The sequence below is a fragment of the Peromyscus leucopus genome, chromosome 6 (genome assembly GCF_004664715.2).
Source record: "Peromyscus leucopus breed LL Stock chromosome 6, UCI_PerLeu_2.1, whole genome shotgun sequence".
NCBI classification, from domain to species: domain Eukaryota; kingdom Metazoa; phylum Chordata; class Mammalia; order Rodentia; family Cricetidae; genus Peromyscus; species Peromyscus leucopus.
Window position 1 is genome coordinate 61412558 of NC_051068.1, and position 19544 is coordinate 61432101.

General features: G+C 42.4%; 1 protein-coding gene across 7 annotated transcripts in view; it reads right to left on the reverse strand.

Annotated features, from left to right (window-relative positions):
• Window positions 1-284: 284 nt before the first annotated feature.
• Arfip1 (ADP ribosylation factor interacting protein 1) overlaps window positions 285-19544 on the reverse strand; it is an 88468-nt gene continuing 69208 nt past the window's right edge. For all 7 annotated transcript variants that reach the window (XM_028894293.2, XM_037206697.1, XM_028894291.2 and 4 more), the window contains one exon: window positions 285-2209. In XM_028894293.2, coding sequence (XP_028750126.1) covers window positions 2054-2209 — 156 coding nt within the window. In that variant the 3' untranslated portion in view covers window positions 285-2053. The remainder of the gene's footprint in view (window positions 2210-19544) is intronic.

The following is a 19544-nucleotide window of genomic DNA, read 5'->3' on the forward strand; positions in this document are numbered from 1 at the left end:
TTGCTGAACTTTTCTTTCTCTACAGTGTCAGGGGTAGCCTGGGCAACAAAGTGAACATACTACTGTCTAGCATAAGGTTACACTCACTTCTTTTGCACATGTGCTCACTATTTAGAAATCATCATTACTTTTAGCTTTTCTGAAAAAAAATTAATCCATGAGTCTAATAACATTTAGCTCTTTTGCTATAATTGTTGTTAAACTGTGGTGAGATTGGGCATGTTCAGTTCCTGAGAGATTCAGATTGAGAAGAAAGAATGACTCACAGAACACGACAAATTAAGTAATAGAAGCACCATTTCTTTTTCAAAACCAGGGGAAAAAGTATATTCTCTGAAGCTCCAAATAGTTACTTCTTATTTAAAATGTATGAGATCAGGGCAATAAGATAATGTAGCACAGACTTTAATAAGAGTACAAAGTTCACCCCAGAGGCACACTCTGGGGAGTGTAAATAACCACACAAGTGGCTTTCTGCTTGAAGAATAAAATAAGGCTCTCTCAGAGTACAAATATACAGAAGGAATGATTTAAAACGGGTGCATGACTTACAATCACATGACAGTGTATTAAGCACTCAAAACAGGCATATTAATAAAAAAAGCCAGCTAAAAGGCATTTGGACATACATAACACATTGTACAGTCCACAAAGTTTACGTACAACAGTAATTTTAAGTACTTCATTTCAACACAATAGAAATGAACAGGTAAAGTGATATCTTTCCAAATACTCATTTATATGTATGACAAAAATCAAAGGAACTTTACATTTAAACAAGATTACCTCACGGAGGAAACCCCCCACAGTGGACAGGCCAACTGTATACCTAAGACCAACAGCACCGCACAAATAAAACACTGGCCTTTCCCTTCCTATGACCTTCGCGCTACACAATCTTTTCATTACCCAAGTAGGAAAAATTCTCCCACAGTCCCATTCTTCAAAAGGAATCAAGAGAAACCAAACAAAAGACTCCAAAGTTGGTTTCCCCATCCACCTCAAGTATGGTTTGATGAGGACATAGAATCCCAGCATTTACTGTGCTCCTTTCCAAAGAACAGACACATCAATCGTGATCCACGGGGTTTCTTCATGGGTTCTGTACAGCGGTTGGACAAGAATTACTGCATTTGAGAAGGCACAGATCTGTGATTTAAGGCTTAACTGGTACAGTCACACATGGAAGTCTACAAACATGGTCTGGAAATTCTCTTCTATCAAAATGGAATTTACCCCCAAACTAGCTTTCCAATCTACAAATTTCTACTCTAGAAACCACTAAGAGTTTCCATTCCTATGTCCACATGTAGAAAAAAAACAAAACAAAACAAAAAACTCCGCCTCTCTTAAGCAGATTTCATTATAAATCAAAATTGCTAACACAAGTGTCAAATTCATAAGTTTAAACATGTCATAGAAATTATGACACTGTGATTCCCAGGTCTTTAAAATTACCTAAACAAAATTACAGTGGTACAGATTAATTTTTAAAAGATATCTACCACAAATTATGAGCCAATCAGTCATTCATTTGAGTTGCCCCTCTGTGGACACTGCGGGACGCTATATAACTTACTCTGCAAAATAGCTTTTCTTCTTTAAGATAATACACGAACATGAACTTCTTAAAGATGTTGATATATTCATATATAAAATATCTGACATTGATACAAATCATATAAACCTCCCTTGGAAAATTACAGCTGGTCCTCATTTCTAGGACCAAAAGCCTTGAATTTTTATCTTATCAGTGCAAATCTATATTAAATATTTCAAATTATAGAAATAGCCATCAACCCTGAAAATACAAAAAGGATTCCTCAAAAAGGAAAACTACTGTATTTAGAACTATAGAAATGACGTTTCCATACAAACCACCCACCTTCTCATCAAATTTAACAGCTCAATTATTAGGGTGTGAAAAGGGAAAAATGAAAGCTATCTGTGCAAGAGCCTCTCCAGGTCGGTCACCTCCCCACTCCCCACTCCTTCACTCTCATTAGGTGATCAGTTCTTTAACAATACACTCTTCCTTCTTTTCCAGGTGAGTTTACTGCTCTTCAAGCCAAGACGGGGCGTCCACTCCAGGGGTTTTCAACTTGACATGGAACTGCTTAAGTGTCAGTTCAAGCTGCTTCTGATTGCCGGCAAAGTAGGCAGCCACAGCACTGTGGAACAGGACCAGCTGATTGCGCAACACTTTAACCTGTGGACAGGGCAGAGCGACAGGTCAAGTATTATACCACGGGCAGCAGACCGACCACACGGTGAGGTTTCCTCCATCCCTCATTCAGGTGTCACCAAAGAGGCCATTCTAATAATGACAATATCCACATCAAGTACATGATGTCTGTTGAGGTCACCAAGCTCTTAGTGACTTTTTCATTACCTAAAGGGGGCAGGTCCACTTAAGATGTCTTGTTTTTGCATTGCTGAGAATAGAATCCAAGGACCTGCATTTGGTTAGGGGAGTGCTCTACCAAGGAGCTAATATTCAGGCCCATTAATCATTTCCAAACAACATTATTGAGAATATTAACTAAAAGCACCATTGTATTCCGTCTGGGACTAAGAATATTTAAAACTATGTGAGATACAGAAGGGAAACACTATCTACAATTACCATACTACAGTACACCAGCTCCAGGGAGAGGCAGCATTAAGACTAAGTTTGGGTGGTGGTACCACAAACCTCTAATCCCAGCACTCAGGAGGCAGAGGCAGGCAGATCTCTATGAGTTCAAGGCCAGCCTGGTCTACAAAGAAAGTTCAGGACAGTCACGACTGCTACAGAGAGAAACCCTGTCTCAAAAAAAAAAAAAAAAAAAAAAAAGACTACATTTTACATAAATCTGGGTAGGCTGAATAATTTTAAATGCTATGGTTTTTTTGTTTTAAAGAAATCAAAGAACAGAAAGTCAGTTTATTTGAACGCCATCTCACTTTCCATATACTTCCAACTACTTATTAGTTGTAGTGACATCAAGAACACATCAAAACTGTTTGTAGATTTATTTTTTCCCTGTGTGTGTGCATGGGTTCAGTGTGTGCGCCTGTGCATGTAGCATGTGGCCACCCTGGGGTGGGGAGGTCAGAAGAGCAGCAGTACTCCTAACTGCCGAGCCACCCCCAGATCCCAGGAGCTCATTTTAACCCAATAACACTACACTTAGGAATCTTTCTTGATGAAATACCTTAGGTGTCATAAAGGTTTATGAATTACATTGTTTCCTTCCCTGAGGTTTTATTTATAAAATTCATTCTGATTTACACATCCAGTGTAATATTCACCCAAACTGAAATTCAATAATCTTAATGATGTAAAAGCACCTAAAATATGACCCTAAGTGCAGAAATAGAACATAAAATTTCAAATGTGATATGATAGCTGCATCTTATTGTCTGTCTCGATTTAATCTGATCTGCTCTCAGTTAAATCTACTATCACTATGGCTGATAGGTTTCTAGTAGGTGTGCTGTCCAGATTTGATCCCCGGCATCACACGCACACGCACACACCTTTTATGAAAATGAAAGGTAAACATGTAAAGAGCTTGATTATAGAATATATAAAGAATTCAGTAAGATGTTAACACCCCCACCCTCAATAGGCAGAAGACTGAATAGATATTTTATCATATAATACATAAAAAGGCTAAGCACATGAAAAAATGTCCTACGTCTTAAATTATCAGGAAAATCTACATTAATCCTACATTGTGATCCCACCACAGTGGTAAAGATGCAGAGTGACCAAACTTCTCCCACATGAGTTTGTAAAATGGTAAAGTTTGTCATTTTCTTAACAGTTAAACATACAATTAACCTGTAATCCAACTAATCCACTCCTAGGCATTTTGCTGAGAGAATGAAAACCTAGGTGCACATGGAAACTTACACAGGGATGCTCAGTCAGGCTGGGTTAGAATTAGAGTCAGGGGTTGAGTTCTTGTGATAGCTTCACAGTAAAAACAACTCAAATGTCACAATAGTAATGAGATGAACTGGAATATTCCCATAAAAAGGAGTAATGTTCAACAGAAAGAACTGAGTATGAAAGAAACCAGAAGGGAAGCACACAGGTCGCTTGGGTCCATTTCTATAAACTTTACAAAGTACAGTCTCCCTCTTCGTAAGGCTTTCACTCCAGTGACCCACCAAGGGCTCTTTAACTCTCCACCCTGCTCTGCTACCCGAAGTACTACTTGGCCTATGTTTCGCATTTTTATTTTGGACGATCCTTGAATTACACAGCAAATCCAGGACTGATGTATTGTGAAAGTCCACTTTCTACAAGGAAGTTCTAATTAGTAACTTTACTGTTGTCCAGGCCACAAGTATTTCTTGTCTTGGAATTTAACTCCTAATACTTTTCAGTCAAAGAGACTGGGGGAAGAGCATGGAACTTAATTCATATACTGAACCTGTAAAGAGCTGTACCAACGGCACCAGGGAAAGGGAACCACACCTGCAGATGTCTAGCTAAACCAGTGTCCCACGAGTCAGCTTCTTGCCCCAGCCACGGTGACAACAAACTGAGCACACACAGACAGCTGGAGAAGAGAGAGAGGGCAGCTCACAAGGCCCCGACTGGGGCATCTGCTGGGTTGAAACCACCTCTCATCCACAGTGGAGCTTAATCCACACAGCCGCATGGAGCTGGGCTTTGGGGGACCAGACTCTACTTGTGTTTTCACAAGACAACAGAATACCAACAGCCATGAAAACAGTCTCCAGAACCGAGGAGGTTGATGTGCGTGCGCCATCTAAAGACAGCGCTCAGCTGTCCCTGCTGAAGACAGCGACAACAGCGCAAAGCTCTGAAGCCGCAATGGAAACGCAACACAAGGCAAAAAGCCTCCCAAATGTAACCAAGGATCGACTTCCATCCTCCTTTTACACCACAAACCACTTTTCCCTCCACCACAGTTGTAACTTTTTGGTATGCCAAAACAGGTCAAATTTTTCTGTCAACACTGAGTATTGAAACTTAGATATGTTTAGTTTTGGTAGTAAAGTCTTAAAAATCAGACACAAATTTAAATAAGAACATTAACTCATTTATCCACTCAAAAATTAGTAAATCAAAGTCAAAGCTCAACACATCTATGATTTAAAACAGGATGGTTTGCCTTTCTGCTTATCGTTGTCGCTGCATTATGGTACGTACTCAGACGGTGTACGTTCATATGACGGACTCAGCACAGCTGTGTCTGCCGTGCTGCAGATGACTCTGGTTATTAGACAAGAGAGACTGGGCTGGGAAGGTGGCTCAGTGGGAAGAGTGCTCGCTGTGCAAGCATGAAGATATGCATTCAAAAGCCAGCACGTATACGAAAAGAAAGAAAAGGAAAGAAGCGGGCGTGGTGGCATGTACACCTATAACCCAATCCTGCGGGCAGTGAGACAGGAGGACTCTGGGGTCTGCTACCCCCAGCCTTGCTTCACTCAGTGAAGAGACCTGTGTTACAAGAACAAGGTAGAGAGCATACAGCAGGATACCCAAGGGCTTCCTCTGGCTGTTGCACGCATGGGCAGCACCACTCCCCACGCCACGCGCACATAAAGAAACACCACAATCACGTAAAAATAGTAATTAAGGAGTATTAGAAAAGCAGTTGCTAAACAATTTTAAAATAATTAACTTTTACAAAATTTTATTGCAGGCTGAACAACCCAATTTGAAAACAAAAATCCCAAACACTAAACATCTACATTTAAGTGCTGATTATGACACCAGTGAAAAGCCCCATGCTGGACCTCATGTATGATCCAGAGGCAGGGCCACTGAAAGTGGTAGATGAAGTCACCTTCAGGCTACCTGTATAAAGGTATATATGTATGTTTAGAACTGGGTTCTTTCAGCGTAACAACTCATATGTATGTATGTATTTACACACACACACACACACACACACACACACACACACACACACACACACAATCTCAAAATACAAGAAAATCTAATATCCAAAATACTCTGGTCCAAGCAGATACTAGGAGATGGTATCCACATGGGATATTGGCCTTGTAATGAGTGCACTATAACCATACAACACATTCTAACACTACATGGAAGTAGTAATTTTACATAATATTGCGTTAGTTGAGTAAATTTATTAAATACATTTTGTATTACTTTACTTAACCTGTTTCTTGGGGAGGGGGTGAGCACTGGGGAGTGAATCCAGGGTCTTAGGGGTTTTGAGCTAAGCACTCTACCACCGGGTCATGTCTCCAGCCCCTTGAATCTTTCAAAGAAATGAAAACATCTCAGCTCATAAAGTCAAGAAATGCCTAAGGCTAGATAGACCTCCTGAAGATAGACTGGAGTGTGAGGAACTTGGAAATGTCACACTCCTGGATGGTTGCATGCTCTTTCACCTAGTGTAGCCTGCCAGCACTCACGAGACAAGAAGCATTTTAGAAAACTTCTGAGCAAAACTTCGAAGCAGAGCCTGGTGGCGGCGCACGCTCAGGAAGAGCGGAGACACCGGGCCAAGGGTCGCGTAAGCGTTGAAGCACACACAGGCAACTTCCTAAGATTATGAGGTAGTACAATATTAACCTGTACGTGCATGTGTAGGTACCCGTGCATGTATGTACATTTGTGTGTCTGCGTGCATGCGTGCATGCGTGCATGTGTGCATGCTTGCATTGCTAGGGATGGAACCCACAGCCTGTGCATGAAGCAAGCCACTCTGTCTCTAAATTATACCTCATGCCCCAACATTAAAGCTTTTGTAAGTCTTTCTGTACATATAAAGAAGAAGAAAAAATCCGAAACTACTTTATCTTTAGAAAGACAGTGGTTAAAAGAATAAATAAAGCAACAAAAGCAGAGACTTAAGAACAAGAATAACTATTACAGGCAAAAAGGAGACGACAAATCTGACCAACTTTTAAAACTTAGCACCAGAAAGAAAGCAATTTAAAATGAATATACTAAATCACTGTGTGCTCAATTACAAGGAACTTTCATGAAGATTTGCCAGTGAACAAACCAGATCAGATCTACACAGAACCACCACAGCACCATCTGCCAGTGACCTAAACATACCATACAATGCTCTGATTGTTAAAGGCCAAAACACACCCAACAGCGACTCCTAAGGCAGAGACCAACCAGGCTCTTAAAGAGCATGCTCAGAGATGATGCCGAGTGGATAACACTGCCTCCCACTTACAAAGCATCCTGGGAAGATGAACACTATGAGGCTACTGACATCCTGCAGGTGAGTGCTGCCCTGTAGTCAGCAAGGCTGTGAGACCGCAGGCCTCAGGCACACCAGGCAGCTGCTCAGCCCGTGAGCTATGCCTCCAGTCTTACACACGCCCCCCCACTCTTCAGAGAATCAGTTCAACAACAGGTTTCACACAGTCAGAGTAAGCTATTAGTCTCAATAAACAGTCCCATTGTGAGGTGCTTCAGAGTCATTACTGGCTCTCCCAGTGAGTCTCGGAAACAGGACTTACATTAAATATACTCAGCTCCTGGAGCAACAGACTAGCGTGAGCATATGCAGAAAGGGTGCAGTAGGCCATTCTGTAAGAGGGACCCAACTACTAGGACACCAATATTAACAACGCCTTTCTCCACACCCCACTATTTCAAAATGGATATCTGTGTTTCCCTTGTCTGTCACTGATCTTTCCAGGAAGACACCAGAAGAACAGGCAGAAGAAGCAAGCCCCCACTTGGCCCTCCACTAGGTTCCAGAAACAACATCATTAGTTCACACGCCTGTCAGGCCAAAGCAACTCTGGGCAGAGAAGGAGAAGTACTATCAAGACATGGGCATGGCACTGGGAAGGGGTGAGAGCAAGGAGACCGTATGATCAAGTGGTGGCAGAAGAGATCATCTCAATTTTTTGATTCATCGGGTTTAGATGCAGCCTGTAACGACCGATGAGTAGAAGGTTAAAGCTGGAATCTTAGGAAACGGTGGTGGAAGCCAGTGAAACACTGCCAGTGAGCACCCTGGAAAGAAAGTAACTGAAGGCACTGACGGAGAAGCCCGAGAAGGCCGGACTGCCAGTCTGCGAAAGCACATTCTGAGTACAGTTTGATCTCGTACCACACACACCCCACACATATACACAACACTTATCCACACACATCCACACACACATACATCCACACACACACATACATCCACACACACGTACACACACACACCACACACATATACACACACATACACACACACACACATCACACACACATATCCACACACACACACACACACACATCCACACACACACACACCACACACATATACACAACACATATCCACACACACACATACCACACATCCACACACATGTACACACATCCACACACATATACACACACACACATATCCACAACACACACATATCCACACACACATATCCACACACATCCACACACATGTACACACACACACACACACACACATATCCACACACACATACATACACACACCACACATCTACACACATGTACACACACCCACACACATATCCACAACACATATCCACACACATGTACACACACACACACCCCACATATACACAACACATATCCACACACACACACATACATACACACATATACCACACATCCACACACATGTACACACACATGTGTACACACACACACACACATACACACATATACCACACATCCACACACACATGTACACACACACGTGTACACACACACATGTGTACACACACACACGCACACGCACACTTTTGAGTGCTGGCTGGGCATCTGCAGCCCCAGCCTCTCCGGTTGTGGCAGAGCAACTCAAGAGCTCCTATTTTTGAAGCCAGCAATACAACACAGTCAGAACACATCTCAACCAACAACACCCTGAATGAGGAGGTTTTCTCTCCTCGGGCAAAAATGTCTGCTGCCTTCTACACTCTGACTTGTACTGTGAGTGCCCTTCCCTCCCTTCTGACTGCTCTCTGTTGGATGTGATCACATGGACTCTGCCTCCCAAGGTTATCTTCCCGTCTTCTCCCACTATTCTCTCAGGAGCTGTACCCTGAACAGCACTGAAACGCTGTACTCAACCAAAGGCAGGGCTCTGGAGCCAGTTAGGAGGTTTCAATTCTAGTTTAGCTCTGAGACGTCAGGCCAGCCACTAGACCTCTCTCGTCCTAACACAGACCAAGGATAGAGTGTGTGAGGAGACTTCTGAATGCCTCTGAGAAAACTCCAGGAAACAGACAGGAGTCTTGTGACCTCAGTCTAAACACAGAAGTGTTCTTCGAGTGTGCTTTCGTGCCCCTTCCAGGCGCAGTGGCTAGCAATGAGTTTATTTTAGATTAAATAACTGATTAAGATTAATCATTAAAACTGGCTACTGTTATTTGTTTATATGCCTCCATGGAAAAACATGGTTTTGCCACATACGGCTTAGCCAAGTGCAGCTCGCCCCTGTGATTGGACACTTTACTCATGTGACTCTTCTGAATCCTCAGAGTATAAATCATCAGATGCTCTGAATAAAGTTGGCTGTTGCATAAGACTTCAGTCCGCTTCATTTATCGGCACTGTCCTCCCAGGTTCCACTGCCTCTAGAGCAGCAGACACTCTTTGAAACATGAAAGTTGCAGATTACATATACAGAAACATAACATACAAAGCCCTTGTTAACTAGTGTCCTTTGGGCCCAGCGTCCACTGACTGAAAGCTTAGCACTTCACAGACTCACTCACAGAGTATCTCTCTGAGGGCAAAGGAGACCAATAGCCGTGACACACGACACAAAGCCCTTTAACCAAAGAAGGGCCTGTGACACACGGGGAGGGGGCAGGTGGGGAGGAGGGAAGTGTGTAAGTTGTTACAGGAAATGAAGTTGCGTAAGCCATTCACACGAGCTTCGGAGCTTTTAAAGTTAATTTTCAAGAGGAGTTGGGAGAGTTAGCAGCAGCCTACTAGAGGAATTTGACAATCATAGGCTTGAGAGCACTGGAGTGCTCAGAGGTCCAGAGAGACTGCAGCAGAAATTTCCCAGAAATGATCAGGAAACGCAGTGAAGAGAATCCACTCATCCTTGCTCTATTCCTGACCTCATGTTCAAAATAGTCCTGCCCCTTCAGGTGTTCCTGAATCCAGAAGGGAAACATGTGTGCTGAGGGGTGTCGGCAGGTGCTAAAGGACGTTAACTCACTCAAGTTCTCTACCAGACAACAGAGCTCACTGAACTATGGACAACACGGGGTGACGAACACACAGAAGGTCTTCCAGAGGAGAAAGCCTGTGCTTCCTGGCGTTTGGACACGCGGCAATACAGAGCTAAGTGAAACAATGGTCCATTCAATTTCACCATTATAGTCACAAAACAGTTTTCCTGAATAGAACATATTATAACATCATGGAAAACTAACTTTAAGAAAAATTATGAACCTGAAGTCTTATAGAAATTACAAAATTCTGATCTCATTTATTGAATGTTTTAATGAAATTTATATTCTTTAAAAACTGCAAGCAGTAATATTCTCAGCTTATTAAGGAAGAAGTGCTGGGGGCAAAACTCATTGGTCGAGTGCTTGCCTAGCTTGTAGAGGGCCCAGGGCTCACTTACATTCTACAAGAGAAAATCAGGATTCATTCTTTCTTTCTTTTCTTCTTCTTTTCCCCCCTCTTTTTTTTGTATTAGTTCTCTGTCTGCATGTGTGCCGACAGGAGAGGGCATCAGATCCTATTATAGATGGTTGAGTTGCTGGGAACTGAACTCAGGACCTCTGGAAGAACAGCCAGTGCTCTTAACTGCCAAGCCAACTCTCCAGGCCCAGGATTTTAAGTTTATTTGGACAGAAAACCAGAATGCCTTTTAAGTTTAAGAATGTTTTAAAAATCACCCTCATTATCAAGTGACTTTTTGGTCATGCCCAACAAAGCACAGATGAGTCACGGCAGGAGTGCAATGTCAGCATCAAAGTCCCAAGTCACAGCAAGGACCCAGAAAGCTCCCAAGGAGCAAAGTGAAACTCAAACACCGCTAGTGTCATGAAACGCCGCCACTCTGAAACCCTCACTGGAGATAGGCAACCCAAGAGACAGGAACTAGGAAGACTTGGTCAAGGGCGCAGTATCAGTGCTGCGCACCAGCCCCACAGCAGCCCTGACACTGTGGCTCACACTGACCACTTAAATACAACACAGACCACAAAACCTGGCGAGCCAACTTGGGAGATGCTCAAGGCTAGCGGTGTCGGTGAAAAGGGGAGCCGAGGAGCCCACAGACACCGGCCACTTAGACAACAGGTCCAGTGCAGCACCATGGTTAAGCAGCATGCACTCTCGTAAGTGAATCCTTTTTCAAGTGGAAAGCTGGAACTACTTCTTCTTCTCTAACATATCCAACAGAAATCTGAAATTCCAACCCCTACCCCACTTCTAACCAAGAAGGATTAGAAGACATACATGTCAATGCATTCCTAGCATTTCAGAGGTGGAGGCAGGAGGGTCAGAAACTCAAGGTCACCCTCCGCTTTATATACTATGAGTTCAAGTTCATGTAGCCACTTGGGCTACATGAGACACTGTCTCAAAAAACCAAACCCCAAATCCTCAGCTCCCAAACAAACCAAACAAAAAGCGATGTCCTTGGAAAACATCACTTTATTGGAAATCTGAGCACAGCTGACAAACTGAACTGGTCAGCTGGGGGTGCCTGCCACGGCCACAGCTTGCTGTCGCTCCTCATCTTCTACCAACTGCTCTAAGTGGTTCTGGGTAGGTGAGACTTGGCTAAGTCTAATTACAAAATCAACACACGGCTCACGGTTCATTTTGCTAATGGTTTACAGTCAATTTTGTCTTGTGTCTGAAGAGAGGAGGCGATACCACAACCACACCCCCCCCACTACTTGGGTTTAGAAGAAAAAGCAGTAATGTGGAAGGCATTTAACCACGAACAGAAAACACTACCGTATGTGCAAAGTTTCCTCCATCACACGATTCCTACTTCGTCCTTTAAGAATGACTGAGGTAACGCATGTGCTCGCATCAGCTTACTTTCTGTTCTTAGCAAAGAACTGATCAGCAGGTTTTAAAGCAAAGCAGGGAATCACAGGCTCAGGCTATATTTGGAAAATAGAACTCTATTTTTTCAAAATAGACTGATTTTTGAGAAATGGAGCATGTCAGTTACAAGATTTTCTAGCTGTGTATATTTCCTTTCTCCTTACAAGTAAACTTGCTTTATTTTAAACACCTATGTGTGTGCACACAGCTGCTCCAAGGACAACCTATAGGAGTTAATTCTCCTTCCACCATGTGGTCAGTCTCCAGGACTAAACTTCGGTCATTAGGTTTGGGTGCCAGCATCCTGACCTGCTGGAACATCTCACCATCCTAGTACCTACTTTTGAATAGCAGGACTGATATTTTGTTTCTGTGGTTCTTTAGGTAGAATCTCATCATCTCACATTGCCCACCCTGGTCTAGAACTCAGGATCCTCCTGCTTCAGCCTCTTGAGTGACTGAGATTATAGCTATACCTGGCTTAGGTAGAACATTTATATGGATTAAAAATTTTAATGGCTGGACATGCTAGAGCACAACTTTAATCCCAGTACTTGGGAGGCAGAGGCAGGTGGATCTCTGAATTCGAAACTAGCTTGATCTACAGGGTTAGTTCCAGGACAGCCAGGACTACACAGAGAAAGTCTGTCTCAATGCCCCCATCCCCCCACTCCCAATTTAATATGTATTATTTTCACTCCTGTTTCCATCATAGTTTCCCTTTTAAGTAATTAATTCTATTAATATTTCTATTTTTCCTTTATGCAAACAAATAAAACATGATTATGTATTCTTCCTTTGTTTCTTACATTCAGTTATGGTACCAGCCTGGTACAATGGTATACACCTACAATCCAGAAGCATAAGGATCATGAACTGAGGCCAGTCTGAGCTACAACAGGAAGACCCTGAAGGTACCAAGTACAATGGTATTTATACTTAACTCAAGTATGTTCTGGGGCCTTTCCATCAATAGAATCCTTCTTTGTTTCTTATAGTTGTAAAATACTCTAATATTTGAATGAGCTAGTCCTTTACTGGTGCGCTCTCTCTCTCTCTCTCTCTCTCTCTCTCTCTCTCTCTCTCTCTCTCTCCCTCCCTCCCTCCCTTCCTCCCTTAGTCTTTTTTTGTTTTGTTTTTTTGAGACAGTGTTCCTCTGTGTAATACTCCTGGCTGTCCTGGAATTCACTCTGTAGACCAGGTTGGCCTCAAACTCACAGAAATCCTCCTGCTCTGCCTCCCGAGTGCTGGGATTAAAAATGTGCATCACCATGCCCAGCTTGGTGATTCTTATCTTTTCAAGTCACAAATAATGCTGCAACAGGCTGGTCCCCTTCCTCCTCCCACTGACAGTCCCGGTTTCATGTCATGTGGATTTCATCACCTCTTGCAAACACTTATGTTTAGGCCTATAAATTACTGCTGCTGTCAGCTTTTGTCGGCAGGTTTCTCTATGCAGGGGCTGTAGTTATTACGGAAATTCAAAGGAGAAAATGATCATACAGCTCAGGAAACATCGTGGAAGAAGGGACACAGGAATGTATAAGAACCCAGAAAGGTGTGGATGAGTGTTGTACAGCTACACCCTTCCAGAATGAAAAATTCCTTCCTAGAGAGAGTTCATAAGGCTCGGGAGGCCCCCAAGAAAGCTACAAGTATTTTAAGTCACTAAACCTTACCACAGAGATATTTGTCTGCATTCACATTCACTGCTTCACTATTCACGACAGCTAAGTACCTAGTGCCCATCAACAGATGAACAGATAAAGAAAATATCCTGAGTGAGGTAACCCAAACCCAGAAGGACAAATATGGTATGTACTGACTCATGAGTGGATACTAGATATAAAGCAAAGAACAATCAGACTGCAACCCACAGAACCAGGGAGGCTACATAGCAGCGGGGACCCTAGGATGACTGTGGCTTATAATAAGTTTTGGTTTTACTCAATTACTGGGCAAGCCTCAGTGAAACATTTCACTATTAAGAATTTGTACCGTATCAAGCTGATAATAAAAAAAAAGAAAAAAGAAAAAAGAAAAAACAACAACAAGAAAGAGAGATAATGTGGTACCTATATTTGACGGAATTTTATTCAGCTGTAAAAAAAATGGGATCATAATATTTGTAAGACAATGGATGAAAAACCAGAAATCATTAGGTTAAGTAAAACAAGGCAGACTAAGACAAACATTGCATATTCTGTTTTAAGAGGAAGCTAGACTGTAATGTGTGTATACATATATATATGTATACACACACAGGTATAGATACACGTATATACAAATATATGCATACACACATATTTACATACACACTTATAGACTAAGTTGTTTTCTAACACTAGACTTAAGCTCTAAGGAGAGGATTTATATTTATTTTTCATTTACTGGTGACATCAGTATCTGGAACACTACATACTTGAGCAGCATATATTTGCTGTTTGTTCAATGAACAGCGAAGAATAACAGCAATACAAAATTACAAATTACATGATAACATGTGCTCAGAAGGTAAAGATGTATGGATAAGGGAATGTTCGCAGGATCTAAATGTAGGTACATCATTTTTTGACACTTGATAGGTCCTTTTGTGCTCAGCATCACACACTAGTTTGTCTACTGTATTCAGGAATCTTTTTTTTTTTTTTTTTTTTTTTTTTTTTTTGGTTTTTCGAGACAGGGTTTCTCTGTGTAGTTTTGGTGCCTGTCCTGGATCTCGCTCTGTAGACCAGGCTGGCTTCAAACTCACAGAGATCCACCTGGCTCTGCTTCCCGAGTGCTGGGATTAAAGGTGTGCACTGCCGCCACCGCTGGCCATCATCTCACTTGACCTATGTGTAAATATACCAAGTACGAATAGTCCAGTTGTAGAAAACAATTACACAGCGAATAACCGACACAGACAAGACACTTTGAAACACTACAAGCTGAAGTTTTTTCTCTTTCTCTTTTTTGACAATAGGAAAAACATTCCAAGAATGTACTGTAGAATGCTTGCACAACACGCACCAAGTCCTGGATGCACTCTCCAATGCCACACAAACTCGGGTCAGTGGCACATGCCTAATATCTGACACGCAAGAGGTGAAGGCCTGAGAATCAAAAGGTCAGGGTTACTGTCAACTACATGAATTTGAGGCTTCATTTGTACTAGTACATACTAGGTAACGGTAAATATGTTCCTAAACTCTGCCTTATATAATCATCATTTTCAATTCAGAAGTCTAGGCTGGAAGCAGACCGTGGCTTAGCAGCAAGAATATGGCTTTGGATCCTAGCACTGTAAGAAAAAAAAATCCAACTAACTAAACCAGAGTATGGCATTCCCCTTCACAGGTATGTGTATTAAGCAAGGGATACATGGTCCCCTAATTTTCCAGATCCTAAGTTTCACAAGTGCTGTACTTCCTGCCGCCGCCTGGATGTGTCAAGTCAGAGCCGCACAGTCACACAGGTGCCGCCTCACACCGTGTGCATTTTCTACTCCGTCAGACATTTTCTAGTGTCCATGCAGTCTTTCTTCTGCCCAACCATTTTATTTGGCCCTCTGAATTTTTCTCTAAAAATTTAAATTCATAATACACAATGAAATAAGGTGGTAATGTATTAGAAATGAAAGAATATTTTAGTACTAGAAAGGAAATTCTTCCCAGCACTTGGGAGGCAAAGGCAGATAGATGGATCTCTGAGTTGGAGGGCAACCTTGTCTAAGGAGCTAGTTCCAGGACAGCTGGGGCTATGCAGAGAAACCCAGTCTTGAAACACACACACACACACACACACACACACACACACACACACACACACACACACACAAGGAAGGAAGGAAGGAAGGAAGGAAGGAAGGAAGGAAGGAAGGAAGGAAAAAAGGAAGAGTAATTTTACTTTTCTTAAAAATAAATAAACCCTTACTTTTTGGTTTATACCCCAAACTGTTTTACTGGATTATTTTTCACATTTAACCCCACCCTCAATATAGTCATAGCCTTAAAACACCTATCATGTAAGTGGGATTACTCTTTACCTTCTTCCTCCTAGTGCTGGGTTCAGCCTCCAGGGCCTCAAGCACACTAGACAGGCTCTCTACCACTAGCCCCATTCCCAGCCTCACATTACCTTACACCACGTAGCTCACATTCTCAGTGGTTCCAGTGCAGAGTTGTTTAAAACTAACTTAAAGAGTTGCTAGAGCTAATCTGCTTCTTTCCCCAGCAACAGTAGGCTGGGGAGACAGACACAGCCGGAGTGTTCTGAGACAGTAAGCCGGTCAGGACACACTCTCTTCTCTCCTGGTGACTCACCTCCTTCCATGGCTCTCCAGTTCCTGCAGTGGACTTCCAATCCAGGGAAGAATGCACACACTGTGTTGGTGAATGCCTGCACCATCTCTGAATATCATGAGGGCTTAAAGGAGGACACAGTACCTATTTTCACAGACTTTACAGAGCACCAGAAATGTTGGCTTTCTTTCTGTTTTACTAAAGTGGCCTAATGTTTGGTTTTGAGCTGTGAAAGATAAATGATGGGTAAAGAAGCTGCTTGAGGTCACAAATATCTCAAACTCTGTTAATTAACGATCCAAGAGGAGAGATGCTGATGAGAGGTGAGACACTGCAAGAGTCTAGTGAACTTGGTTCTTCCTGCTATGAACCTGGTGTGGTTAGCAGATGAAAGGCACCACAGAGACCAATACGATTGTGTACGATCTGCGTCATGGGGTGTGAAGGCAGAAACACACACGAAAGTGGAACACAGCTTCTTACTAAAGGCGAATAACGAGCTCAAATGTCTTTTATTACTCTATATTAAGGCATGCACACATACAGAAGTGTGTAGCAGTACACACTTGTAGTAAGGGATGAGACGGAACACAGGAAGTGAAACCAGGATCTAGTTTGGTTTCCCATGGGCCAAGAGTGAACAAACTTCAACATAACTGAGTCCAGGAGATCTCTGAACAAGAGCTAAAGGCAACAAATGAACTGTGCTTACTTAGGGCCACAGTGCCTGTGACCTTTGAGCTGAACACATCAGCACTTCTCTCTTGCCCTTAAATCTGAACAATGTCCCTCACAGACTCACCTCACAATTTCATTTACAAGTAGACAATTCTTTAAGATAAGCAAACCAGCTTGTATTTTTACTTTATTTTTAAACTTTGTTTAATCTTTTAACCTAGTTGTAGATTATATTCTTTGAGCAGTGTAACTTCAAAAGACAATAAAATTGTTAGGATACTTAAGATGTGCCTCTCTCTTTCCTGATAATCCCACACCCAAGTAGTCTCACATCTTAAATTCCCCTGCCATCCCACACCTGATAAAACCCAAAGTGCGTGCTTCTTTTATCTCTGACAACTACACTTGCTATCTTGACTCACTTCAGCCCTGAATTCATTTTGTTTGTCTGAGATACGGTCTCATGTTGTAGCTCAGACAAACCTTGGACTGAGTATGTGGTACAGACTGACCTTCATGGCCAATCCTCTTGCATCTCGAGGCCCCTCAAACGCTGGAACTGCAGGCGTGTCCAGGTAAATCTTTCCTCTCCTCTGTGCTGGGGATTAGATCCAGGGCCTCAGACTTGATAGGCAAGCACTCTATTGGTCCTGAAATTCTTTTCAGGTGTGATAACTGAGGACCAGCTTCATCTGAGTGGTGGTCCCTAAGAGACAAAGCTCCTCAGCTACAAGCTTAGTGTCACTCTGCTGCTGCTCATATACCTATCTGTTCTGTTTTGCCAAAGCACAGCAAGGCTAGACTAAGAGCATACTGTAAATATCTTCATTTCTAAAACAGAGCAAAGAACCCAACCCGGGGCCAGGCTCACAAACACTAACACTAAAACTTAATACCAAGCCACTGGGCTGACTCTCAGTTCCATACTCAAGGACTTTCTGCCATGGCTTTAAGAACCATTCTAACACCTTACTGTTTGGCCTCTCATTTTAGAAGAGCAGTTGGCTGGGGATGTAACTCAGTTTCAGAGTGCTTGCTTATTGAGAACTATTAGTATAGAAAGCTACAAGCCACAAGAATCAGTAGAGAACACCCCCCCCAACCCCATAGAGAACTACAAAACAAGTCCTTATAACATCAAATTATAAAGCAGCACATTTAGTGATACTGTTCTCTAAAAACACACTGAAGAAATAAAAACCTGTAGTATGTTTTGTTAAAATTAATCTCTTAAATAGATGATTTACATCTGTGTATAAAAGATCAATTAACCCAGAAGCAGTTTACCAGAAGAACAGAACCGAAGTGAAAGCTGTCAAGGAAGCAAACTGCAGGAGAGACAGTCCCTAGGCCTCCCTTTGTTTTCTCACTATTCCAAATAAAAAGGGTGAGAGCTGTCCAACCATACAGCCCTGAGAAGTTCTCTCATGGATCTAAGTCCTATAGATAATGATTACATTAACAGTTTGATAGTACCTCATAATTTTGAACCATTAAGTAAAAGGATAAAAGATCTATTTCTATAGAACCTTTATTTCAGACTCACTGACTGCAGTTCACTCTGAAATCTAGCTGATGATAACCATGCTGCTGTGGCCTGAATGTTCTGCCCCTACATTCATTTTGAAATCCTCACCCCAAGGAGATGGCAGGACAGAGGTGCCTCTGGTGGTGTTTGGTCCCAAGTCCACATGAATGAATTAATGCCCTCTTCGACTCCTTCCTCTTCCTACTGGGCAAGGGTGTAACAAGAAAGAGCCATCCATGAGCCAGAGGCAGGACCTCACCAGACATCAAGTCTGTGGATGCCTTCACCTCAGACCTTCAAGTCTCTAGAGACCAGAGAAACACATTTCTGTTTATAAACTATGTATCTATGGTGATTGTTCTAAGAGCCTCCAAAGACTAAGACATAATCTCAGAACACAAAACCCATGAGAAGAGGGATAATTTTCTATTATATTTTACAGTAAAAAAAGAATGACATTATTCTCCACTAATGCCCAAACCTTTGCCACGGAAGCCCCAACTGTTTCTAAACTCTGAACACACAATGGTCAACTTCCTATCATCTCCCCTTCAATATTCCATCCCTGCTTCAAGTTGAACACTAGGTTAAACGAAGGTCCACCTGCATCTTCATCCTACCTAGTTCCCAACCCCATCATGCTAGGTTAAACGAAGGTCCACCTGCACCTTCATCCTACCTGGTTCCCAACCCCATCATGCTGCCACAGAAATGCCCCTTGTGACAGCTGAGCTCAAGTTACTCAGTATTCCACTTGGCTATAAAAGCTTCCTTACAAGATGGTAAATATCTACTTTATTTTTAAAATTACCTAATTTATCTTTGAGACATGGTCTCTACACAGCTTTGGCTGGCCTTGCTCTGCAGATCATGCTGGCCTGGAATCCACAGGTCCTTCTGCTCTGCTACCCCAGTGCTGGGATTAAGGCATGCACCACGGCCACACCCACATTCTTCCTTAACAAAGTGCTGACTGAGTGCCTAAACTATAACTATCTTTCTGTCACTCCCATCATGAAAATTT